This window comes from Leptopilina heterotoma, unplaced genomic scaffold (assembly GCF_015476425.1).
Source record: "Leptopilina heterotoma isolate Lh14 unplaced genomic scaffold, ASM1547642v1 Lhet_78, whole genome shotgun sequence".
Taxonomy (NCBI): Eukaryota; Metazoa; Arthropoda; class Insecta; order Hymenoptera; family Figitidae; genus Leptopilina; species Leptopilina heterotoma.
Window position 1 is genome coordinate 142,565 of NW_025111179.1, and position 26,198 is coordinate 168,762.

General features: G+C 23.9%; 4 protein-coding genes across 4 annotated transcripts in view; 2 read left to right on the forward strand and 2 right to left on the reverse strand.

Annotated features, from left to right (window-relative positions):
* Positions 1–925: 925 nt before the first annotated feature.
* On the reverse strand, positions 926–1,628 carry LOC122510950 (histone H1B-like). The gene has a single exon (XM_043625917.1). It carries the CDS (start codon positions 1,560–1,562, stop codon positions 942–944), a length of 621 nt encoding a protein of 206 aa, XP_043481852.1. The 5' UTR covers positions 1,563–1,628; the 3' UTR covers positions 926–941.
* Positions 1,629–5,666: 4,038 nt separating this feature from the next.
* LOC122510968 (histone H4) lies at positions 5,667–6,089 on the forward strand. Its single transcript, XM_043625934.1, has one exon. It carries the CDS (start codon positions 5,717–5,719, stop codon positions 6,026–6,028), a length of 312 nt encoding a protein of 103 aa, XP_043481869.1. The 5' UTR covers positions 5,667–5,716; the 3' UTR covers positions 6,029–6,089.
* Positions 6,090–6,745: 656 nt separating this feature from the next.
* On the forward strand, positions 6,746–11,310 carry LOC122510967 (F-box only protein 6-like). The gene is made up of 4 exons (XM_043625933.1): positions 6,746–7,090; positions 7,317–7,897; positions 8,020–8,163; positions 10,613–11,310. The coding sequence occupies exons 2-4, from the start codon at positions 7,340–7,342 to the stop codon at positions 10,775–10,777; spliced, it is 867 nt and encodes a 288-aa protein (XP_043481868.1). The 5' UTR covers positions 6,746–7,090; positions 7,317–7,339; the 3' UTR covers positions 10,778–11,310.
* A 7,169-nt stretch (positions 11,311–18,479) lies between these two features.
* Positions 18,480–26,198, reverse strand: part of LOC122510969 (dystrobrevin beta) — a 61,775-nt gene continuing 54,056 nt past the window's right edge. The window contains exons 16-17 of the mRNA XM_043625935.1: positions 23,133–23,192; positions 18,480–19,018 (exon numbers count right to left, since the gene is read on the reverse strand). Coding sequence (XP_043481870.1) covers positions 18,759–19,018; positions 23,133–23,192 — 320 coding nt within the window. The 3' untranslated portion in view covers positions 18,480–18,758. The remainder of the gene's footprint in view (positions 19,019–23,132; positions 23,193–26,198) is intronic.

The window sequence follows — 26,198 nt, forward strand, 5'->3', positions numbered from 1 at the left end:
TTTGTTTATTTGACCAGCATATTTATTTAAATAACATCAGTAGAATTTCACTGAAGAACAGTTAAAAATTATTAAAATTTCAGTCATTTTCCACTGATTAACCAATTAAAAAATAAATGAAAAAAATAAATGACAGAAATTTTCAGTAATTTTTTAATTGGCAAATCAGTGAAAAATGACTGATATTTCAGTAATTTTTAACTGATTTTCAGTTAAATTCTATTGATTCAAATCGCGAGAATAGAGTCACTTGATTCTCAGTCAAATTCAGATTTAGAGAATTGATTCAATAATTTTATGTAAAAATGCACACACGGAAAAAAAGAAATTAGCTGCAGCAGTAAACAGATGTTTGCTGTAAAATCTCTGAAAATTAGCTACCACAGCTAAGAAGTTTGCAGTGGCAGCGAACATGTTAGCTGTGACAGCAAACATTAGTAAAAATTTATGCGAGTTTGCTGTCATAGCGAACTTTTTCGCTGTCCCTATTTCAACGAACAAGGTTTGCTGTGGCAGCAAAATGTTCGCTGCCACAGCAAACCCTTTCTATGCGTGCACATTTAAAATTTTCTGATTTACTACAGAAACTGAAAAAGACTTTAGTTGCTGCAAGAAAACATAACATCTAAATACACGTTATTTTTGAGCAGTAATAAATTAGCACAAATGCGCTGAAAAACATTTTTTTTTCAATGCAGAAAATATCGGTTGTAGTGTTGCAGACACTAATTTATTACTCTAAGAAGACACAATATTTGTGTTATGAAAAACGAAATTTAAGATTACAAAATCTTTAAAATAAATTATTTTCAACTTGGTAAATGGAGATACCATTCTGAATAATTATGTTTGAGACAAAGAAAATTCTTTCGTAAAAAGTAATTGGTGGCCCTGAAAAGGGCCGTTTGTTTTCAATCATCCACTATCAATTTTATTTCACTTTACTTCTTGGCAACCCTCTTTGCCGCGGGCTTCTTCGCCTTGGGCGCTGCAGCCTTCTTGGGCGAAGCTTTGGCCGCCTTCTTGGGAGCAGCCTTGGTCACCTTGGGTTTGGCGGTGGTGGACTTGGCCTTCGGTGGCTTGGCCGCAACCTTCGGGGTTTTCTTCTTCTCGGCGACGGCTTTCTTGGTCTTGGCTGCCACGGCCTTCTTCGGAGAAGCTGCTTTCTTGGCCTTTGGTGCTGCAGCAGCTTTGGGTTTGGCGGCAGTCTTGGTCTTGGGCTTGGCTTTGGCCTTGCCCTCGGCCTTGGCGACGTTCAACTTGAAGGACCCTGCAGCGCCCTTGCCCTTGGTCTGGATCAGAGCCTTGCTGGCGACTGCAGCCTTCAGGTACTTTCTGATGAAGGGAGCCTGCTTCTCGACATCGACTTTGTAGGTGGCGGCGATGTACTTCTTGATGGCTTGGAGCGAAGAGCCGCCTCTCTCCTTCAAAGTGGCGATGGCCGCGTTCACCATCTCCGACGCTGGCGGGTGACTGGCCTTGGCGCGGGGCTTCTGCGCCTTGGCTGCTTTCTTCGGAGTTGCCACTGCAGGTACAGCTGGGGATTCTACCTTGTCTGCCATTTTACTAAAGTGGTTTTCGAAAAACTACAAAAAATGTTCAATAACTTGGAGATGCTTTCAACTCAAGCGTTCAAACAGTTATAAACACATTTTCCTGCGCTCGTCGACATAGTAAAACGCACGGACGGTGAAGAAAGACCCCAGCGCTCGTTGGCTTTCTCTCGTTTTAATTCTCGGTAACTTGGGTACACCATACAAAATTTTATTCACCTTTTTGATCTTTAATTGTTCTTCTTCACGTGCAAATAGATTGAATTTCAATTATGCGATTATTCTAGTTTTCTAATATTAGGAAAAGCATTACACTTTCATTGTGTTTTTCGGTAAAAATGAGCAATTTTCAAGACTCTGCTTTTAGTGATCATTCTCAACAAGTTCAGAAAATTATAAAAAACAAGTAAACAAATTGAATTGTTAAAAAATTAACCTCTTAATTTAATGCTCTATTTATCTCCCTCTTCGGATAAAAAACTTTTTTTACTTTGAGTTATAAATTGAAGGAGGTATGGTTACTTCAGTTTGGGTATGAGTTCTTACTTTCGGCACATAATGCAGTGGGATAGAGTGCATTGTCTAGATCAATAATAAAAAGTTTTTAATAATTTTTCAACATCATTTATGTGTAATTTAATAAATTTTTAGAATAATTTATTGTATTACAGAAATTTACTATAAATGATTGATTTTAAAACAAACAAATGTATGTTTGCGTGACGTACAACAGTATTATCATTTTTTTACTTTCTTGTATACCTGTACTATGCTTGAAAAAAGTTCAAAATTTTTTTTTAGTTTTTATACATATTTAAAAACCTTACATTTATTATTTGAATGTTCAATAATTCTACAAATTTGTAAAAGAACAACTTTTATATTTAAAGTAATTATGGCGACAGGCCAGTAATATTTCACCAAGGAAAAAAATTGTTCACTAAGTAAATTAATTATAAATATCGCAGCCATATTACCAGAATAATATTTATAAAAATAAATTCATGTTTATATTTTGATGATAATTGTTTTACAATTAAATTAGGGTAACTGCACCAATTGCCGAGGGTGCTCCAATTGTCGAGGATAATAATTTTCTTTTTTAGATAAATAGTATAATATATAATATTTAAGAACAAAAAAAATTTCTAAATAATCTTTGTATTTTCAACTGTATATTTATATATACAAATTTCGTAGCGATTCTACTAAAATAATTATTTAATTAATATTATAATTCACTGCTGTGAAATTTACACGAATCTCCATTTTCTTAATACTTCAGGTTGATTAAAACAGATTTTTAGAAATGCAAATTAAACGTATTTATAATGACTTTTTGTGTACAAAATTATTATTATAATTTTGTACACGAACTAAATTAATTTTGTATGCATGTTTTTTTGTTAAAAAAAATATTTAATATTTTTTAAAAGCAAATCATCGGTATTTGGTTCCTTTTTTTTGACAGTTCCATTTTTCGAGGTAATGACTCGAAAATTGGTGTAGTCACTTTTTTCGCTGATGCACTATTTATCGATGGTTAAGTGTTTATTTACTAAACGTCAAACATAAATGCCAAACATTTATAGGTACAGAGAAAAAGAAAAAAAATGCTCCAAAAATTTACAACCAACAGAAAATAATCAACAAAAAAACGAGGAAGACCGAAAAAAAATTAATAAAAAAATGCATTATTTAAAACTAAAAAATTTTGTACTATAGTTTAATTATAATTAACCATTATATTTACAGTTCGTAGGTAATAAAAGTTTATTTTATTCGTTTACAAATTTAATGTGACTTAAATTAATTTATTTTTTCAATTAATGTCTGATTAACAAAATTGATTAAATTTAATTAACTTATATTTATAAAAGTTTAAAAAACAGTTAAATAATTTTCTGTCCTGTATCATCTACTATAAAAATGTTTTATATCGATATTATAAATTATTCAATTATAGTTAAATAAATATATTTGTTTTCTGGTAATGTTCTATAATATTTTTATCGAAAAAATAAATATCTACTCGATTTTCTAATATCTGTACAGGTTAATTGTTAGGTTATATTGGGTTATATGTTTAAAAATGTCATACCCTCGACAATTGGAACAGACCCTCGAGAAATTAGCACAAGACCATCGACAAATGGTGCTTTTGCTCGATTGACTTTTAAATATATTTTTTGCTTAACAATTTAGTTTATATTAAAAAAATAAATATGAATATTAAACATTATTAGATCCTTCGTCCAAATATACAAAAATCAAATTTTAAAGTGCATTTACTTCCGAGAAAAAAAATGTCAAAGACACATGTTGCCTAAAACCCTCGACAATTGGTACAGTTACCCTATAAACAATATTTAAATGTATTGAATAAATTTCTTTCGTTGATCAACGTTGTGGACTTCAACTTCATTATTTCAAGCCATATGAATTAACGATGTTTATATCTTTTTATTTCTAATATTATTGATAATGTAAAATTACGTTACATCATGGAAATTTAGAAAGTAAAGAAATATTTAATAAATTTGCTACTTGAATCCTAAATTGTGGAAAGAATTCAAATTTTTATTTTTATTATTTTCTTATGAAATTGTTTTTTGTCTTTTATTTCATTGTTTTGAACAATCAGTCGTATGGATTAAATAATTTTTAGCTTTTTCAAAGAATAAGAAAAAAGTTGAAGAAAATTGATGATAGGCTTGAACTTGAAATTTGATCGTATGTATTGAATATAAGATAAAAAAAAGAATTTTATTGTCTTTTCTCAAGTTGAAACAAATCCACACATTTTTTATTGAGAAATAAAAACAATTAGTGAAATTTCAATAACTCGGAGTGAAAATAACTGTACAAAATTGAAATTTCCATGTTAATTATTACTGATTGGATGCTGTGAAAATTTCATGAGTTCAAAAATAACGAAATATTTATCGAAAAGCACATTATTTAATTATATTGTATAACTTTTTTAAATCCAAGTTAGAAAAATTATCAATACTTTTTGGTGTAATAGCTTTCAGAAAATTTGCGAAATAAATAATTTTTCTGTGCAAATACCAACTTTTTATGTATTACAATTAATTGTAATCAATAATATTGGTAGTGGTCAAAAAAGTAAATTTGTAGTCACAAGTCCAAAGGCTTGGAAAATCTTATTCTTAGTTCAAAATAATTATTCATAAAGTCTGTTATAAATTCAAATAGTAATGAATTTTTTAACCAAATAATCAATTAGACTGTAGTTTTTGCTAAAATTTCTTGTGACTAATGAAACCAGTCAAATTTGAATGTTCTTTAGAAATGTTAATTATTGAAAAACAACCAAACGGATGGAGTACAACTTTTTTTATAAAAAAACCCTCAGAATAATAAGGTATATTTTTATTTGTACGACTATTTTAGAGAATCAAAAATATTTCAAAGTAAAAAGATTTGTTGGCCCTGAAAAGGGCCGATTGTGTTTTGAGAGTGGTAGGGAAATTTAAGCACGTTCTCCTCGGATGCGACGAGCCAATTGGATGTCCTTTGGCATGATGGTGACTCTCTTGGCGTGGATGGCGCACAAGTTGGTGTCTTCGAAGAGACCGACGAGGTAGGCCTCGCTGGCCTCCTGGAGGGCCATCACGGCGGAGCTCTGGAAGCGCAGGTCGGTCTTAAAGTCCTGAGCGATTTCACGGACTAAACGTTGGAAGGGCAGTTTGCGGATGAGGAGCTCGGTGCTCTTCTGGTAACGACGGATTTCACGGAGAGCGACGGTTCCGGGCCTGTAGCGATGGGGCTTCTTCACTCCACCGGTTGCAGGCGCGCTCTTTCTCGCGGCCTTGGTGGCGAGTTGTTTCCTTGGTGCTTTACCACCGGTGGATTTGCGCGCGGTTTGCTTGGTACGAGCCATTGCTTACGACTTCAAAGTACGAAGGACGACTGAAAAATGGTTTCGGCGATATGAACGCACATATTTATAGCTTTCAGAAGCTCTTGCACCAGTTAGTCAAGAGGAAGGGGACACTGACATCCTGATTGGTCGGTCAGATCGTGGAGGGGAGCAGTGGAACTCCAGAGGGAATAAAACAGCGTACTTTCACCGGCTTAGCATCATTCCGAGTTTGTTGTCTGTTCTGTTTTGAACGTAAACCTTATTCTCTGTGAAAATGACTGGTCGCGGTAAGGGAGGAAAGGGATTGGGAAAAGGAGGAGCAAAGCGCCATCGCAAAGTGTTGCGTGATAACATCCAAGGTATCACTAAGCCCGCCATCCGTCGTCTGGCTCGTCGAGGTGGAGTGAAACGTATCTCAGGATTGATTTACGAAGAGACTCGTGGTGTCTTGAAAGTGTTCCTTGAGAACGTGATCCGTGACGCCGTCACTTACACCGAACACGCCAAGAGGAAGACCGTCACCGCCATGGACGTCGTCTATGCTCTCAAGCGTCAAGGCCGCACCCTTTACGGTTTCGGCGGTTAATTTTCCCATCATCATCGTCATCATCAAAAAACAATCGGCCCTTTTCAGGGCCACTAAATAATTTTACGTTGGAATTCTTTTTTCAATTCATTTTTGAATGTTTGTCTACAAGATTTGAAGTTTTATTGATCCTCCATACAAGCGTACACCATTTTGTGAACGTTTCGTACTTTCACACTTAGTATTTCTACAGAAAGTTACAAGCGATGTTAATTGGAAAAAAGTAAGTTAAACTTGTTTAGCAGCAAATGTTTTTAGTTTCTGGAACGTTTTAATATTTTTTCCTTGTATCCTTTTGGTATTAAAATTCCTTTTACCTATTGTTCGATTTTTGTCAGTGCCGTCTTCATAAGGCGTCTCTAGAACCTTATTTAATTTTATATTTTATCTTTTTTTACTGCTCATGTTTTTTATTATAATTATTTCTTACATAATAGTAATAAATTTAAATGTAATTTTTTTTATTAATAAAATTTGTTTAAAATGGACTGCATTTTGTTTTTAATCAGTCTAATCGTAAAGATTGAACTTGATTGGTTCTACTTTAGGGATCGAGCAGAAATAATTCTCTTGTAGCCAGAACGTAACATTTTTCATGTCAATTATAACTTATTACCATTGGCTCTCTCACTACGTATAGCCGGAATATTTTCAAGGTCAAGTAAACAATTTATAAAATGTTTTTGTGCATATAAATTTTTTAACAATTAATTAAAATGAGTTCCGGGAAACTTTACAAACAATACGTTGGTAAAATTTAACCTCGACAAAATAACGATGAACAGTGTAATATGTATAGAGATATAAAAATACTGGATAAATAGTGAAATTTATTTTTGGAAAATATGTTAATTTCGTAATTTCCAGTCCATATTTTGTGACTATTTATACTATTTTTCTATCAACGTTATATGATTCATGAAAATGATGTCATTGCCATGTAATAAATTCCGTTGCATTACGTGTGGTAACATCGTTTGAAAAGTATCCGCAGTTTTGACGTTTCGAAGACGAACGCATTGTTTACGTTGTGTAATTTCAAAACAAGTGTCAATTCATTTGGTATGTAAATTCTATTTTATCCAAAATTGTTGCAAGTATATATTTTTACAAATGTTAAAAAATTTTTAGGTTATTAAAATATTATATATTATATATATTTTTTATAATTATATTTTTTTTGCTTTTTTAAAATTTTTTAGTACGGAAAATATTACTAAATAGTTGTAATATTTTTTTAAATAGAAAATTTAGTATTTTTTTAATAATTTTGATTTTTTCTCAAAAGTGCTGAAAGGATAAATAAAAAATATGGGACAAATGCAGGAAAAAAATCAGGATTCATTTGTCATCGACGAGAATGACAATAATGGTTTAATATTGAACAATCAGTACATTCCAGAGGAAGTGTTGGCCAGTGTATTGTATCACGTCGATCATAAATCGCTGGTAAAATGTATGTTAGTTTGTAAACGATGGAATTATTTGATACGCAATTACGTGTGGAGGAAAAAGAGTGAGACGATACTCGGTCGATTATTGCCAGCTGACGATGAACATTTACCATGGTCGTTGCACTATCTTATTTGTAAGCCGCACGGACCGTTCGAGAGGAATTTGGTGAAAAATCATTCAGGAAGTGAGGGACTCAAGAAACATTGGCGGATCATTCGAAATCAAGGTAATAAATGGTCAGTTGAGGAGCCGCCGGTTGGCGTGCCGGCATTACCGGAAAGTGAAACATTGTTTCAGGAGAAGAAAATATGTTTCGTCACCTCCTACGATTATTGTAGTAAAACACAAACAATTGATCTTATCAAGGAAGGATTAACTGCTCATATTTTGGATGAGGTCCAACCACATATTCAAGTGAGTTTCATTAATATTTTCGGTGTAACAAAAAATATCTTCCTTTTGGAATAATAAATTGTCAAATGATACATACCTGTAAATTTAGATTTTAGATTTATTAATCGTCGATTATTTTGTAGTTTAGCGAGTGGTACAGTGCCCGATGGGACTGCAGAGCTTGCTACGAATGTTCAGTGACATTACTCAAGGATGATGAAGAAGTTGTAGCATCATTTGAATTTAACGATATTCTCGAAGGTGAAAAACAAAATGTTTGGTTGCAGGTAATGTTTCTGTTTTAATTTTCCTAAGTTTCTGAAGTTGGCGTCAAAATTAATTTTTCAAAACATTTTTTTAACTCCAACTTCAGAAATCAAAAGTAAATCTTCAAAATAAATAAAAAAAAAATAAATAGCAACTTTAAAAATAAAATTCTACGCAAACATTTAATTATTTTCAAAAATAATAAATATTTCACAGTAATTCAATTATTTACCATTTTTTTTTATGAATTTCTTCCCAATAATTGAATTATTTTCATAAACAATACGATTTTTTTTACAGAGATTCAATTATTATCACAAATAATAAAACTCATCGCAGAATTTCAATTATATTCAAAAATAATATAAAATAAAATGATTGCTTATTTTTAATTATTTTTAATACAATTTTAATCGAATTCCATATATGAAAAATGTAATTATTCATAAAAGTTTTATTACAATTCGTCGAAAGAATTTAATTATTTTCATTTGTACCTAAGTGATTACAGAAATTCAATTATATTTTCAAAAATAATCAAATTCTGCGGAGAAATTCAATTATGTTTCAACTTTTTTTTTAAATTCTCGTAAAAATTTTTAATTAACTTTATAAATAATAAAATTATTCTCAGAAAATCAATTATGTACAAGAATTTTTAATTAACTATATAAATGATAAAATTCTTCTCCGAAATTCAATTATGTTATCAAAAATTTTCCTGAATTCAATGATTTTCAAATATCTATTTTAATAAAAAATTTCTAAACAGTTTTTGGCATTTAAATTACTTTTATAAATAACAAAAATCATCACAGAAAAAAATTACATTTTTCGCCAAATTTTAATAAAATTCATAAAAATTTTATTAAAATTCGTCGAATGAATTCAATTATTCAAAAATTTGTTGATAAAATAAAATTGAATTCTTTATGAGAATTCAATTTAAAGAAATATTCAATTATTCAATAAATTATTTATTTTTGTATTTAAATAATTGAATTTTCTAATAAGAATTGAATTTAAAAATGAGTTTTAGTTAAAATTTTAGATAATAATTGAATCTATTAAAAGCATTTTGAAGTAAATTTTTAGAAATAATTGAATTTTGCAAAGTTTTCAAATTAAAATATTAGAAAATTTGAATTTTTTATACTGAATTTTTAACTGATAATTCTGTAGAAATAATGTTTTTGAAAAATTTTTAATTATAATTCTTTTGAAATTATAGTTGATTTTTAATACATATTTAATTATTAAAAGTAATGAATTTATAGAAGAATTTTAGTTAAAAACACAAAAAAAAGTGAATTTTAGAAAATTTACAATTTCTGATTGCAGAAATTCAATTATTTTCAAAAGTAATGAAATTTTTCTGCAAAATTAAATTATTTTCAACAATTTTTAAAAATTCTTGTCAAAATTTCAATTATCTTTTCAAATAATAATATTCTTCTCTGAAATTCTATTGTTTAAAAAATTTTTTTTTTTAATTCTCTGCAAAATTTCTATTATTTTTAATATAATTTTAATCGAATTCCTCGAAAAATGTGTAATTATTCTTGAAATTTTTTATTAAAATTCGTCGAAGGATTCAATTATTCAATTATTTTTCTTTTATTTTAAACTTTGTTGATAAAGTTTTATGCGAGAATTGAATTTTAAGATTCAATTATTTTATAAATTATTTATTTTTGTATTTAAATAGTTGAATTCTCGTAGAATTTTCTAATAGAGATTGATTCAAAAGTGAATTTCAGTTTTAATTTTACATAATAATTGAATATTAAAAGAATTACAAAATGTATTTTTATAAATAATTGAATTATTGTAAAGAATTTTAACAAAATAGTTGAAAATAATTGTATTTCTTGGCATAATTATTTTTAAAATTTTATAGAATAATTGAAATTTCTCTAGAAAATTTTTTATTTATGAAAATAATTGAATTTTTATGAAAAATTTGTTTATTTTTGAAAATAATTATTGAATTTTTCTGAAGAATTAAATTATTTATGTAAATAATTAAAAATCCTGCGATTTTAACATTAACATTTTAAATTTCGATTTTATAGAATAAAAATTGGAAATGTGGCTTTTTCACATATTTTATTATTTATTTTGGTTTTTTTGTACTTTGAACTTACATTTTTCTTGGATTTTTCGGTCTGGATTTCTTGTCCTGCTAATCAACAATAAATTTATTTTTTTTTATTGAATTTTTTTTTAAAATTATTTGAAGTTTTTATTTTCTAAAATTTATGTAATTGAAGAATATTTCTGAATGATTGAAATTTCGTAAAATTGAATTGTAAATGAATGGATTTGAAAATTCTCAAAAAAGTTTTTTAAAAATTATATAAAATTATTGATTTAGAAAAGAATTTTAGTTAAAAATTCTGGTATTTTTAATTATTTTCACTGCTTCGAGCCCTGAACTATACGTAATTAATTATTTTTTTATTTCAGGTCAATCACGTTTTCGAAAACTATGGAAGTGGCGTAAGAAAAATTAGATTATGGCATCAGGGGAAAGACAGACAGTTCTGGTATGGACATTATGGTAGTAAAATGGCTGGTTCTTGTATCAAGGTGAAAATTCCATTACTTCAAGATGAGAAGAAAAAAGGATAAAATTGTGTACAGTATCCAAATAAAAATACATCAGTGAAACCCCGAGTTTTCGAGCATTGTAATAATTTGTAATAATCGACTTTACTTAAACATAATCTGTATTTATTTTATTTTTTTAAAAAAAAAATTCGTTATTTTTAATAAATTGTTTATAATTATTATGATATACATAATAGAAACATCTTTTCTTCAAAAATTTCTTCAAAGAATGAAAATTTTTAATTATACCAACAATATTTTTTATATATAAGAGTTTTTACTGTATCCGAGTTTTCATCTAATCTGAGACAAATCTTATCAACATTATAATGCGAATAAGCGGGATTTTACCTAATAATTAAATTTACTTGTTGAAAATTGTTGCTCTCTAGAAGAACACTGTATTTTCAATACGAAAGTTTTAATCTTATCTCTAATTTATATTTACATTTCGTATGCGCTTATTACAAGAAAAATTTATAGTTAATGTTAATGTTATTTATATACATAAGTCAAACTGGTTTTGAAGTGTATTACTTTCAATATTTGATGCATTTTACAAAAATTACCTGTTGTTTTTATTTCTCACTGAAAAAAAACCTAATTTTTATCCCTAACTGTAAAATAAAAAAACAATAACCATTTGCCAACAAAAATTCGTTTTTAAAAATATTTTTTTATATTTTTTTAATTATATATTTAATATAATATAATTATATAATTTTTAACTAATAAAAATAAAAAAAACTAATAAGTAAAAGAGTGTTTTTTCTTTTACCTTTTATACGTCTTCTAAAAATCGAAAAAATTAATTTATTAATAAACTAGTTTTTTAATTTTTCTACAGAAAAATTCAGAATAAAAGAAAATGAGACACAAGAAAGAATAAACACATATTCTATCGTATTCTATTTATTTTAAGTACTCGGTTCGCGTGTAACGTCTACATAATTTTTTTTTCATACATATTTATAATTCATATACGAAGAAGGAACAAAAATTCTTACAATTGAGGATAAAACTTGGATATAAAGATTTAAATAAAAGATCATACCAACATTATAATAAACTTCTATGTATATATGTACACATAAAAGATCTCTTCATTCATTCAATTTTTTTAAAATAATTATAATTTTTCAAAAATGCGTTATCTCTATATATGAAAAAGATCTTTAATGAAAAAACAATAATTTTTCAATTTGGTAATTCTTCACAACTTCGCGATGTCCGAGAGATTTTTTTTTTCAAAACGTATAATGTAGCAATAAATGTATTACAATTTTCAGTAGTTTCATGGCATGTCCAAGTTGTAAAATTTGAATAAACTCGGCATTTTCAGTAAGGTTCCAGTTATAATATTTAGAAAGTAAATTGTTTTATTATTTGTATATTCTTAAGAAGAATTTTGTTAAAATTTTTGAAAAATATATTGAATTTTTGAATAATTTTGTTGAACAATTTAAAAAAAAATTTAAAAGAATAATTAACTTAAAATTGCGAATTCTTAATGAATTTTATTATTTATGAAAATAATTGAATTCTTATAAACAAATTTTATCTAAATTATTTAAAACTAGCATTTTAAAAGACTTTCTTTTTGAAATTTAATGAAAATTCTTCATTTTTGTAAGTTTTTTTAATTTAAAAAAAATTAATAATTTCAATTATTTGAACTTTTAGTGTAAAAATCGCCAAGATAGTTCTAACAATAACTTGAATGTAAAAGATTTTGGAATAAATAATTGAATTTTCGAGTATCACAGGAACAATCTTGGTAAGAAGTTTAATTCTAAATTTTTTTCCAAATTTTCAATTAGAATTCTTCAAAAATACGATTATATTTCAAAATACTTTTTAAAAGTAAACAAATAAAATTCATCAAAATATAATTAATTTATTTCAATTAAATTTGCCAAAATTTTCAATTTTTTAAAATTATTTTCGGAAATACAATTATTTTCGGAAAAATTTTAATTAGGTACATTTTTTCAAGAAACAAATTTTTTCGGAATTTCTAAATTGAATATTATATTCAAAACTCTTCAATACTTTTTGTTAATCAAAAATTTTTTAACTGATTCTTATTTATTTTTCCACAGGAATTAAAATTTTAAATAATTTCAATGAAAATTATTTCTAAAAATTGCAACTGTAATTCTTTCAAAATTCAATTCTATTTTTAGAATTTTTTGAAAAAATTAGTCAAAACTTTAAGAATTTTTAAAGAAAAATAATGTTAATTAATGATTTTTTTAAAATAAAAATTAAAATATGTAGTTTTATACTTTTGCTTCCCTTAAATTCTTATTGTAACGCTTTAAATATTCAATTATTTTCTACAATATTTTTAATGAAATTTTTTTAAAATCGGTTTCTATCAGAATTTAACTTCGAGAATTGAATTATTTAAATAAAATAATTTTTGTAAGTTTATAAAATGTTTGTAAAAATACAATTATATTTATAGATAGTTTTTAGAAATGAATAAATAAACTTCTTTACAATATAAAATTTTACAAAATTTCAAATTATTGTTGTAAAATTATTGGAAAAAAATAAAATTGTAAATAAAAAAATTTTTTTTTTGTAAAAATTGTATTGTAAAAAATTTGTAAAATTGTATTGTTTAAAATAATTTAATTTTTTTGAGAAATTTAATTAAAATAATACTTAGATATTGAAAAAATTTAATTTCCTTAAAAAAAATTCATTATTTTAGAAAATAATTGAATTGTTTCAAAGAATTTTATTAAGATTTTTTTAATTGTTTCTAAAAATTTTATTGATCAATAATTTTTAAATTGTTTCTAAAAATGTTATTAAAATCTTTTTAATTGTTTCTAAAAATTTTATTACAATTTTTTTAATTATTTTTAAAAATTTTATTACAATCTTTCTAATTGTTTCTAAAAATTGTATTCCATTTTTTTAAATTGTTTTTAAACAATTTTATTACAATTTATGTTTCTAAAAATTTTTTTAAATTTTTGAGAATTATTTTTTTTAGTTCAACTCTCAGTGGATTTAGTGCAAATTTCGCATATTGTTTACATTTTAAAACTTGGATATGCCCTACATGAAAAAAAACGTATCTTACGTGACTGAAAAATATTCTCGTATCATGTAAAGAAAAGATCTGATTTTAAATTCACAATCAAAAATTTAATAAACATTGTTGTAATGTATTAAAATAAAAAAGTTATTAGGTTATATTCGGCAAAAGAATATTTTGTTCAATAATTAAAATCCCAAAAGCAGCACTTGTGGGAAACTTTTTTTTCTTTGTTGTCAAGCGCTGTATAATATAATCTTTTTTTTAAATATATCTAGAAAAAAATTATTATTGCAGGTTTTTAAATTTTACGACAATAAATTATATTTTTATATATATATATATATATTATATATTTCTCTCTCTATCAATCTGTATATATAGTTTTGTGCTTTGATAACGGTACTAAATGCGACTTTTCTTTTCTCTAAACGAAAAAACACTTTTCTTTTATTCTTGTCGCAGTTTTCTAAATTTGAATCTTCGGCAATATAAATACACATCTTATAGCATAATATATTAGGAAATTTCCCATTTATTTTAATTATAATATAATGCATCACTTTCAAGCGAATAAATTATAATTTTCTCTATTTATTTTTCTTTCTTTTCTTCTTTTTTTTTTTAGATCTTTTGCAAAACAAAAAAAGCGCTTATTATAAAATTTATTTGTCTACTTTGTGAAATTTTAAATGAAACACTTTCTATATGATCACATCTCAGCTCTATCAAAGTGTCCTTTTATAAATGTACTACAAATAATTTATTAGCCTCTAGAATTTTTTTTTTTTTTCAAATTGTTTTGAAGTAAAATATGATAAAAATTCGTATTCTTCTATTTTTGGTTATTAATTTAATACTTTTTTTAAAAAAATGACAAGTCTGTGACTGACATCTTTAAGGCAAAAATAATAAAATAAATAAAAAGTGAAATAATAAATAAAAATAACAAAAAGAATAAAATAAATGATAAATAATAATAATTAACAAAATAATCTCAAACAATTGCGATTGTTGGGTCTCAAATGATAAAGCTGAGTTATCAATAAATTATAGAACTGCTTTTATTCTATTTTTGGTCTGTTATTACGAACCAGTTAATAAAAAAATTTGCCTGGAGAATTTTAATACAATATTTAATATGTTTATATGAAGATACAAAACGTCTGGTTCATTCAAGCTTCATATTCTTACAAGGTTTATTATTATATATGTTGTATCAAGAATTTATAATGAAAAAACTTTGGTCAAGACATGTCTTCTATTTTATAATTCGTATTTTATTTATCCCCATTAGATGGAAATAGATTTTTTTTCTATTCATTTTTCCTTTTTTTTGTAATAAAATCCTTGGAATTATAAAAAACTTTCAGCCTTATCGGTTTAAACTAGAAATGTAAGTATTGCAGTTAGTAAACATTGTCCTTGCATTATTAATTGTCGCGCGTTTTTTTTTTTTTTTTATTCAGAGAGGTTATTATGAAAATCTACGAAATAACATTTACTAAAAGTTTATAATATCTCTTTTTGGCTTTTTTGTTTTTTATAAAGAGTTTTGATTTTAATTTCTTCTTGTCCTCCAAGCATTTTTCAATGACTACATACAGTTTTTAGATGCGTATATAAGTTTATCGATGAACATAACCTAAAAATTAATTTTTTTCCCGCCAAATAGTATTTCAGGTTATGTCAGTTGACAATCTTATAAACGCGTATAAATTTTATAAATACAAGAGATTTGATTCGGTTTTTTAGTTTCCGAATATTTTTGATGCTTTTGATATTCAGGGTTGCCACGAAAATTTTATTTTTGTTTTTCCCTGATTTTTCCCTGATTTTAAGACAAAATTTTGACATTTTCCCTGAATCTAAATAAAATAAAAACAAATAATTTCCAAAAAAAAGTCAATTAAACTTTTACAAAAAAATTACTTCTACAAAATTGTTAGTTGAAAGTATGAAAAATTCAAATTTTCAAAGATTTTAATTTGAAACTATTTCAAAATTTAATTATTTTTAAAAATCCAATATTCTAAATTATTATTCAATTATTGTCTAATATTTTAAGGGAAGGGTAAACCGATATTTTTAATTAAATCAATAAAGAAGTTTAAATATTCCACAAAATTATTTTCAAGGTAATTTTTCAAGAGGAATTCAATGGTCAAAAAATAAAATCGGTCAGAAAAAAAATTTTGAAATCCATGAGTTATTTTCTAGAATGTGTGTTTTTGAATCTACTAAAAAATTGCTGAATGAAAAAATTGATTTTTATCATTTTTAAATCATTTTTTTGAACAAAAAATTTTGTTTTTAGATTGAAAATGCTAAAAAATATCATAATTATTCAATTTTTTTATTTCAAAATTCATTTGTTTATTTTTCTAATTTCAGACCATATTTTTTATTTTTTAAGATAAATAAAAATTATGAACTGAAATTAATTTAAAAAATAAACAAATTAATTTTCATATAAGGAAATTGAATAATAATTATGCCTAAAGCAAAGATTGGAAAAAATGCTTCAAAAATGATGAAAATTAATTTTTTCATTTAGAAATTTTTTTGTTTATTCCTCACAAAAAATTACCTTAAAAATAATTTTGTGAAATAGGATACTTAAATTATTTTCTTGATACAGTTAAAAATATCGATGTACCCTCCTCATAACTGAAATTAATTTTTAAATCAATTTTTATTAGAAAATTCTACGAGAATTCAATTATTTAAATACAAGAATAAAATTTTTTTTTGAATAATTGACAGTTTCTTAAAATTTAACTGTTATATAAAGAATTATATCAACAAATTTTTAAATAATTGAATTCTTTTGACGAATTTGAATAAAATTTTTAAGAATAATTATATTTTTCGAGGAATCCAATTTAAATTGTATTAAAAATAATTTAAATTATCTATAAAGAATTTTATTATTAATAGAAATAATTGAATCCCTGTAAAAAAATTTATTATTCATGAAAATAATTGAATTATTGAAAAAATTGTAAATATTTGAATTCCTGTGAAAGTTCTATTATTTATGAAAATAATTAAATGTTTGCTTAGAATTTTATCAAAGTATTGAAAATCATTGAATTGAGGAAAATTTTTGAAAATAATTGAAATTTTGACACGTATTTTATCAACAAATTTTTAAATAAATGAACTCTTGACGAATTTTAGTAACATTTTTAAGAATATTTACATTTTTCGAGTAATTTGAACTATATTTGTATTAAAAATAATTGAAATTCTTTTATGAGTTTTATTATTTATGAAAATAATTGAATTATTGCGAAGAATTTTATAAAAAAAAGTTGCAAACAATTGACTTTTTTCGAAAAAATTTATGCAAATTCTACTTTTAATAATCGAATTTCTGTCAAATTTTTATTATTTTAGGAAATAATTGAATAATCGTGTAGAATTTTGTCAAAATTGTTTTTAAATAATTGAATCCTACTTTTGGGAAATATATTATTAAAATAATAAATATACAAATTCTTGAATTGAGAAAATTTTTTGAAAATAATTGAAATTTTGCAAAGAATTTTATTAAATTTTTTTAAAATAATTGAATTCTTGTGATGAATATTGTTATTTATGAAAATAACTGACTTTCTCAGAATGATTTTATTAAAAAATTTGATTTTTTAGAAAAAACTTATGAAAATATTTTATTTTAAATAATTGAATTTCTGTGAAATTTATATTTTTTTGGAAAATAATTGAATGTTTGTGTAGAATAATATTAAAATTTTTGTTTAATAATTAAATTCTTGTGATGACTATTAGGTATTTATGAAAATAATTGAATTTTGCAATGAATTTTATTTAAATTCCTCAAAATAATTGAATTTTATCGAAGAATTTTGACATTTATTTTTAAAAATAATTGAAAAGTTGACAATTTTTTTTAGATTTTTTGAAAATAATTGAATTTTACAATGAATGTTATAAAAATTCCTGAACATAATTGAATTTCAACGAAGAATTTTGCTTTTTATAAAGATATAATTGAAATTTTGACGAGAATTTTGTTTTACATTTTTGAAAATAATTCACTTTCTGGAAAGAATTTAAATATTTATTAAGATATAGTTGAATTCTTTCAAAGAATTGCGTTAAAATTTTTAAAATTGAAATCCTTATATCTCCAATCATTTATAACTTCTCCAAAATTCAATTTTTTAAGTGTTTTTTTAACAGAAATTGTTCTATAAATCCATTATTTTTAAGAATTAATTAGACATTTATTAAAAAATTTGGAAATAGTTTCAGAAGAATTGGAATGGATTTATTCAAATTTTTCAAAAATTTAAGTCCTTTGAAATGTCTAATTAAAATTCATTGAAGATTGAAATTTTATAAAGTTTCTTTTGAAGTTCATCTATTTATAAAAATTATAAACGCAACTCTTTTAAAATTCAATTAATTTTGAAATGATTAAGAAAAATTATTCATTAAATAATTTATAAGTAATAATTTTATGATATAGTTCTTAAAAAATTAAGTTATTTAAAAAGAAGTTATTGTTAGAAATAGAAAAATTTGAAGGTTTTGTATATTAAAATTTGTGATAATCTCATAGTTTATGAGGCAAACAAAAAATAAACCAAAATTCAGAATTTTCTTATGAATTCTAAAAATTTTATTTTTCAATATACTTTTAATAAAATTCCCTGACTTTTCCCTGTAATTCCCTGACATGTGGCAACCCTGACATTATATTTATCGGAATTTTACAGAATCTGCATTATTGTAAATTCATTTGAGCGAAAAATTCTTTTTTCTCTCATTTTAAAAGTCATCACACGTGCGAGACTCTAAAAATTCTCTATATATAGTTTTGAATTCAAGGATATTTTAAGATATATAAAGGCCTAAATTTTTTTGGGGAAGTTGGTATAATGTGAGGGGGGGGGGGGGGATGGTGTTTATCTTTATTTACCGATGTACCCATCGATGAACGGCTTCAACCCATTGTGCCTCGGCGCTATCATCTTCTTTCTCGCCTTCAGCTTCTTCTCTCTCGCCGCGATCGAGATCACTACACGAATTCGTTGAGGGTGTTCTCGAGGCATAAACATTTCTTGCTCTTAATTCTGCCAGGAAGTCGTGTTCCTGTTGATAGCGTCGTTGTAATTCCTCCCGCCAAGAATTACCTCCTCCACTGCTGTCGTCACCATCTTCAGCGACCTCGAAGTCTATGGGTTAAATAATAAACAAAAATTATCATCATTTTTTTCCATTTTTTTTTGTTTTGATTCAATAAATTTTATATATTATTTTAAATATTATTAACATTCTTGAATTTTTTAAACAGCAACACAATAAAATTGACAAAATTTATTTATATTCCGGAGGGTCAGTATTGTTAAATCACTATTGCGAACCTTGTAGACTGTTTAATTATTTTACATTTTTGAATTTGATGATTCAATTATTTATAATTTTGCAATTCGATAATTCTTCTAGAACATTTTTCTTTCGAATAACAAAAAAAAATTAAATCTAATTTATCATTTACACATACAATCTATATAAATGAACCGATAGCAATAATTATCCGAAATCAATAAATAATTTAGTGTTTAATGATAATTAATATATATTTTAAGTTTATATGTAAATATATGAATTTTTATGTAACAGGCACAAAATATTTTACCATTTTTGCGAAAATTAAGATCCCCTTGAGGATGTTAGAGTCTAATTATTATTTATAATTATTTTATATTTATTATTTAATTTAATTTATTTTAATTTAATTTAATTTAATTTATTTTTATTAAATTTATTTTAATTTAATTTAGTTTATAATTATAATACGTCTACGCAGAGTAAAACATCTAAAATCTTAATTTTTACATGAGAGAGAAAAGGATAGAAATATCCTCTGTCATTTTCTAGAAAAAGACAAACGACGTTTTCTATCCTTCTTCCTCTCATGTAAAAATCCTTTCTAAAAAAAGACATGGGATAAAAGAATCGAATGCACTCGAAAGTGTAACTCGAAAAGTATCGAAAAGATTAAGCATCGGTAATATGAATAGAAGGGCGAACTCATGTTTCCAAATGAAATTGTAGTACATTAAAAATTCACATATACTTAAGAGATGGAGCTGCAGTCTGAAATTATTCTTTTACTACTAAATAAATAATAATATAAATAATAAATAACATATAATTTGTAATTAAAAATATAATTAAATTAATAGAAAATTTTACACTTAAGCAAAAAAATATTTTAAGTAAAATAGAATTTTATTTAAAAAATTATTAAATTGAAAAAATTAACATTAAAACTTTTAAAAATTGAACAAAAATGAACATGGAATAGAAGCAACGAAGACGGCCGAAGGCCGTCTGAGGCGCTAGTTAAAATAAAAGATTTGAAGGTTTCAATTCTGCGCAGGCCTAGTGATAAAAATCCCAATACGTTCCTATTCCGAACAGGAACAGCGGAATAGTTTAGAGAAAGCGCGCGAAATTTTAAAATAAGGTACAAATTGTAAACATACATGAAACCAAAATTATGGAAATTCTTTTCTTTTTTATGAATATAAAAATACAAAAATTTTTTTTCGGTACAAAAAATACCATTCATTCGTAAATAATTCTAAAATAAACCATTTAAATTTTTTTCTCTAAAATAAATATTTAATTTTTAATCAAATTTTTTTACTTTAAATTTAAATTAGTAAAAACATGTTTACTAACTTATATTAGTAACTTTTGAATTAGTAAATTTTTACTAATTAATAGTTGAATTCTTTTGGAAAATTTTATTAAAATAGTAGATATTGAAAATCATTAAATGAAGAAAATTTTTGAAAATATTTGAAATTTAGACACGAATTTTATTAAAATTTTTAAAAACAATTTAATTTCGAAGTATATAGTAATTTATTATTTATAAAGATAATTGAGATTTTAACTAAATTTTTTTTAAATTTTTGAACATAATTGAATTTCTACGAAGAATTTTTAACTGAAAATTCTTCTTACAATTCAATTTCACGAAATTTCGATTATTCGGAAATTCTTCAATTAAATATTTGTTAGAAAACAAAAACTTGAAATAATTTCCAAAAAAATTTAATTAAACTTTTAAAAAAAATTTGGAACATGATTGAATTTCTGCAATAATTTGTAACTTCTTCAAAATTCAATTTTTTAGTGTTCTTAACTGAAATTTTGGTAATTTGTTAGTAAATTTGACTAATTAATGGTAATTTCTACTAATTTATTAGTAAATGTTACTAGTTAACAGCAATTTATACTAATTTATTAGTAAAATTTACTAATTCAAAAGCAAAACATCAATCACTAATATTTGCTTCATTTTTAATTTTCAATCATATTTTAATAAAAAAATCTTTGTATTTCAAGTAAAAAAAAAATTTTATTGAATGTTTAAATATTCAAATATTTTTAATTAGGTTAATTATAAGAAATAGTTCTTTCCTTTTTCTTATTTTAATTATTTTTTTTGTCCATAACTAATTTACTAATTAAATACTCATCGTGTCTATTAATTTCAAAAATGTTAATAAAATTCTTCACAAGAATTCAATTATTTTCATATAAATAATAATCTTCCTATAAGAATTCAATTATTTTGATAAATAGTAAAATTTTTTGCAAATAAATTAAATTATTTTTAAACAAAATTTTAATAAAATTTCACGAACGAATACAATTGATTTCTATTTAATAAATCCTTCGAAACAATTCAATTATTTTTCTAAATAGTAAAATCTGTGCAAAAATTTAATAATTTTCAAGATAATTTCACGAATGAATTCAATTATTTTCTAAAATTTTAATAAATTCTTCGAAAAAATTCAATTTTATTTATAAATAGTAAAATTCTTTGCAAAAATTCAGTTATTCTTAATACAATTTTAATAACATTTCATAAAAGAATTCAATTTTTAAAAAATATTTAATAATATTTTTCGAAAAAATTCCATTATTTTCTAAAATTTTAAGAAATCCTTCGAAACAATTATTCAATTATATTTATTATATGTATTATATTTATATATTAGACATTCTTTTTTTATTATTAAATTTTTGAAAGTTTGCATATTCTGTTTTAATTCTATTATTCTAAGAAAAGAAAGTTTTAAAAATTAAAAATTTTGAAAAACTTAACTTTTAGTTGTTTTTTGGGTACCAGTTGGTAGCTGATTTTTATTAAAATAAAGAAAAAAACATTTGCATAATTTCTGTTTCATTTATTCTACAGTTTTCGTAATTATTCGCCATATTGCATCTACAATTATTAAAATTTTTTAAATTCTGACGCCAAATTCGTAATCAGCCATCTTGAAAACCCCAGAATTAACAAAAAGAGTGTATTTTTTAAAATTCCTCCCCCATATTGAATTCGCCATTTTGATTTTTTAAAGTCTATATATTGTCAAATTCACGTAATTAGATAGATATTAAAAAAATTCATATACAGCTATCCCGATAATCCAAAAGTGGTATATTTATCAATTTATTATACTTATACAGTCTTGATTTAAAATTTTTTTAAAATATTAAATTTACGCAAAAATATGTCCCTGAAGTTAGCGTCGACGCTTAGCATCGAAAATTATTTTTTGGACTTTCTAGAGATGAAAATTTACTAATTTTACTTCTTTCATTCATGTTCAGAATTCATGTTCAAAAAATCGTTTTATTCTTTTAATTTTTGTGAAAAAAAAGTTTTTCGACGCTGAATGTCGTCGCTAACTTTAGGGACCTGCAAAAATGACAAAGTTCGCCTCTCGTATTACATAAAATTTCACACATTATTTATAATGAAATTTAAAATACATATTAATAATCTCATTCGGAAAACTTGATGCTCTTTTAATTCAGAAAAAAAGAAACATCTAAAAAAACGTATATAATCTAATAAAATAATTATGTATCAGCTAGAAGTAATTATCTAAAACTATAAAATTGAAAGACTTCGCGAACATCATCAGGCACTGCTGAAGCATTTGTATAAATGTGAAAAGCAATTTTAAGGTATTGACTATAAATATGTATTATATATATAATATATAAATATAGAAAGAGAAAAAAAATTCTAAACGGATTCTCCTGTTTATGTGAAGCAGTTTTATATATATATGTCATATATTGTAATATAGAGAAAACATCAAGATTTGGAAAAAATATATATTATGTAAGTAAAAAAGTTCTGTGTGCAAGTGTCTTGTGATATTTATTTCAAATTTTTCGGTAAATTTAAGATAAAAAAAAAAGAAAAAAAAAATTGAAACTAGAAAAAGATGAAGAAAAAAATAAACTTACCTAGCGGCTTTCTGAAGTTATGGCGGCCAAAGTTGTGAGACTGATCCTCCTGGTCTGAGTCTGCAAGCCACCAGGACACATTCAAAGAGGGTGCATATCACACACATTCCACAACATGTCTAGGGAAGTTCCGTCTTCGTTTTTTTTTTTCTTATAATGCGTCTCGTCATAAATTTTAATATTAAAAAATCAAAATTTTTTTTCTAATTTTGAGGTAAGGGGGTGGGGGCAAAAAAACAAATTTTTCAAGGATGAAGAAAAAAGGGAAAATAAAATTCGTCTTGTTTTTTTTTTGTCATTTCGCCTCTCGACTTGCTGAAGGAGAATAAGAGACTAAAATGATTCTAGAACTAAACTAAATTTGACTTATGCAGGAGAATGCAATGAACACTTTTGAATGAGATTGAAATATATATATATATATATATATATATATATATATGTATATAAGTAAATGAAAATGTGTAATTTATGTATATTTATATATATATTTACAAATGTGCCAGGGAGATCCTTTTTTTGAGAATTTCGTATATAAAATGTTTAATTTACATATAGTCGGAAATGGCATTCATTTTTTTTATACAGCATTCAGGATAAAAATTACAGTATTTTTTCATAAATAAGTTGCACCGAGTGAAATAGTCAATGATAAACAAATATTCACGTAAATATTTCGGAAATTGACAATGTAAACTAAAATACTAATGACACTTATATTTTAATCATTAAAGATGATAAACTCATTATTTTATAATATTATAAAAATATAAGAATATTATGTCACTGTAACTTCTTCAAAATTATTTTCCTCATTTCAATTCAATTATTATTTTCCAGAATTTTTAATAATTAATTAATCTCTAAAGCAATTATTTTTAATAATTTTTGAAAAAGTTCTTTTTGAGAATTTTCAAATCCATTTGTATAAAATTCAATTTTACGTAATTTCGATTATTCGGAAATTCTTCAATTAAAAATTTGTTAAAAAATAAAAACTTAAAATAATAAAAAAAAATTCAATTATTAAACTTTTACAAAAATTAATTGTACAGAAAAAGGTGAAAAAAAAGTTAAAAGTATGAAAAAATCAAATTTTTAAAGATTTTTATTTGAAACCTTTTCAAAAATCAATTATTTCTAAAAATTCACCCTATAATGATTTTAATATTCAGATTATTATCTAATATTTAAACTAAAATTCCTTTTTGAGATAAATTTTTTATTAGAAAATTCTACAAGAACTCAATAATTATTATTTAAATACAAAAATTAAATTCCCTGAAAGAATTTAATTATGAAATTCAATTATTTTTTTAAAATTTCATAAATCATGTCTAAAAAAATGGAATTATTTTTTTTATAAATAATAAAAATTCCTCCAAAGAATCCAATTCTTTTTTAAAATTCCAATAGAATTCCTTTTAAAAATTCAATTCTTTCAAAAATTTTGATAAAATTCTTTCAAAAATTTAAATAATTTTCAATGCAATTTCAATTAAGTATTTAATAGAAGTCAATTATATTGAATTCTATTTTTGATGAAATTTCTCAAAAAATTTCTAAAAACAATTGAAAAAACATTAAAATAATTTCAAAATTTAATTAATTTCAAAATACAATTAAAAAAAATATTGAAATAACATTAAAATTCAATTATTTTCAACAAAATAATTGAAAAAAATTGAAATCATTTTATTATTCAATTATTTTCAAAAAATAATTGAAGAAATATTAAAATAAATTCAAAGTTCAATTATTTTTGAAAAATAATTTTAAAAATATTGAGATAATTTTAAAATACTATAATCATTTGCAGAAAATTGTTGAATAAATACCTATGGAAATAATTTCAAAATTCAATTATTTTCAAAAATTTTCGTTACTTATTAAATTCTTCGGAGGAATTCATTATTATTTTAATTAAATCTCATGATTGAATTCAATTATTTCTAAAAATTCATAAAGAACTTTTTCAACAATTTTTTTAATAACTGATTTTTTTAATAACTGATTTCTTTTGAATTTCAATAAAATTTTTAGCAGTAAATACATTTTTCGAGGAATTCGATTAAAATTAAAAATAATTGAAATTCTTCGATGATTTTTATTATTTATGAAAATAATTGAATTTCAAAAAATAATTTTATATATTTATGAAAATAATTGAATTATTGCAAAGAATTTTATAAAAAAGTTTGAAACAATTGATTTTTTTTTAATTTATGCAAATTCTATTTTTAATAATTGAATTCCTGTGAAATTATCATTTTTTTTAGAAAATAATTGAATATTTGTGTAGAACTTTTTCCAAATTGTTTTTAAATAATTGAATTTTTATGGAAAATTATATTAAAATAATAGATATACAAATTAATGAATTAAGAAATTTTTTTAAAAATAATTGAAAATTTGTAATGAATTAAAATTTTTGAAAATAATTGAATTTTATTACTTTTGAAAATAATTGAATTCTTGTGATGAATATTGTTATATTTATGAAAATAATTGAATTCCTCTGAATGATTTTATTATTTATGAAAATAATTAAATTCTTGGAAAGAATTTTAAAATTTATAAAAATAATTGAATTACTGCGAAGAAATTAATGCTAAATTTTAAAACGTTTGATTTTTTCGAAAAAATTTATTCAAATTCTTTTTTAAATAATACCTAATTGAATTTCTGTGAAATTTTAATTTTTTTGGAAAATAATTGAATGTTTGTGTAGAATATTTTCAAAATTTTTGCCACGAATTTTATTATAATTTTTGAAAATAATTGAATTTTATTACTTTGAAAATAATTGAATTCTTGTGATGAATACTATTGTTTATATGAAAATAATTGAATTTTGAAATGAATTTTATTAAAATTTCTGAAAATAATTGAATTTTGTTGAAGAATTTTGCTATTCATTTATAATGACAATTTAAATGTTGATGACAAAATTTGTTTCAGATTTTTTGAAAATAATTGAAATGTGACGAAGAATTTTATAAATATAAAGATAATTGAAATGTTGATGACCATTTTTTTCAGATTTTTAGAAAATAATTGAATTTC

Excerpts from the sequence above, each read along its gene's own strand:
- LOC122510950 (XM_043625917.1), bottom strand. The coding sequence starts at position 1,562 with ATGGCAGACAAGGTAGAATCCCCAGCTGTACCTGCAGTGGCAACTCCG.
- LOC122510968 (XM_043625934.1), top strand. The coding sequence starts at position 5,717 with ATGACTGGTCGCGGTAAGGGAGGAAAGGGATTGGGAAAAGGAGGAGCA.
- LOC122510967 (XM_043625933.1), top strand. The coding sequence starts at position 7,340 with ATGGGACAAATGCAGGAAAAAAATCAGGATTCATTTGTCATCGACGAG. Across the intron at positions 7,898-8,019 it reads AGGTCCAACCACATATTCAA|TTTAGCGAGTGGTACAGTGC; the intron begins GTGAGTTTCATT and ends ATTATTTTGTAG. Across the intron at positions 8,164-10,612 it reads AACAAAATGTTTGGTTGCAG|GTCAATCACGTTTTCGAAAA; the intron begins GTAATGTTTCTG and ends TTTTTATTTCAG.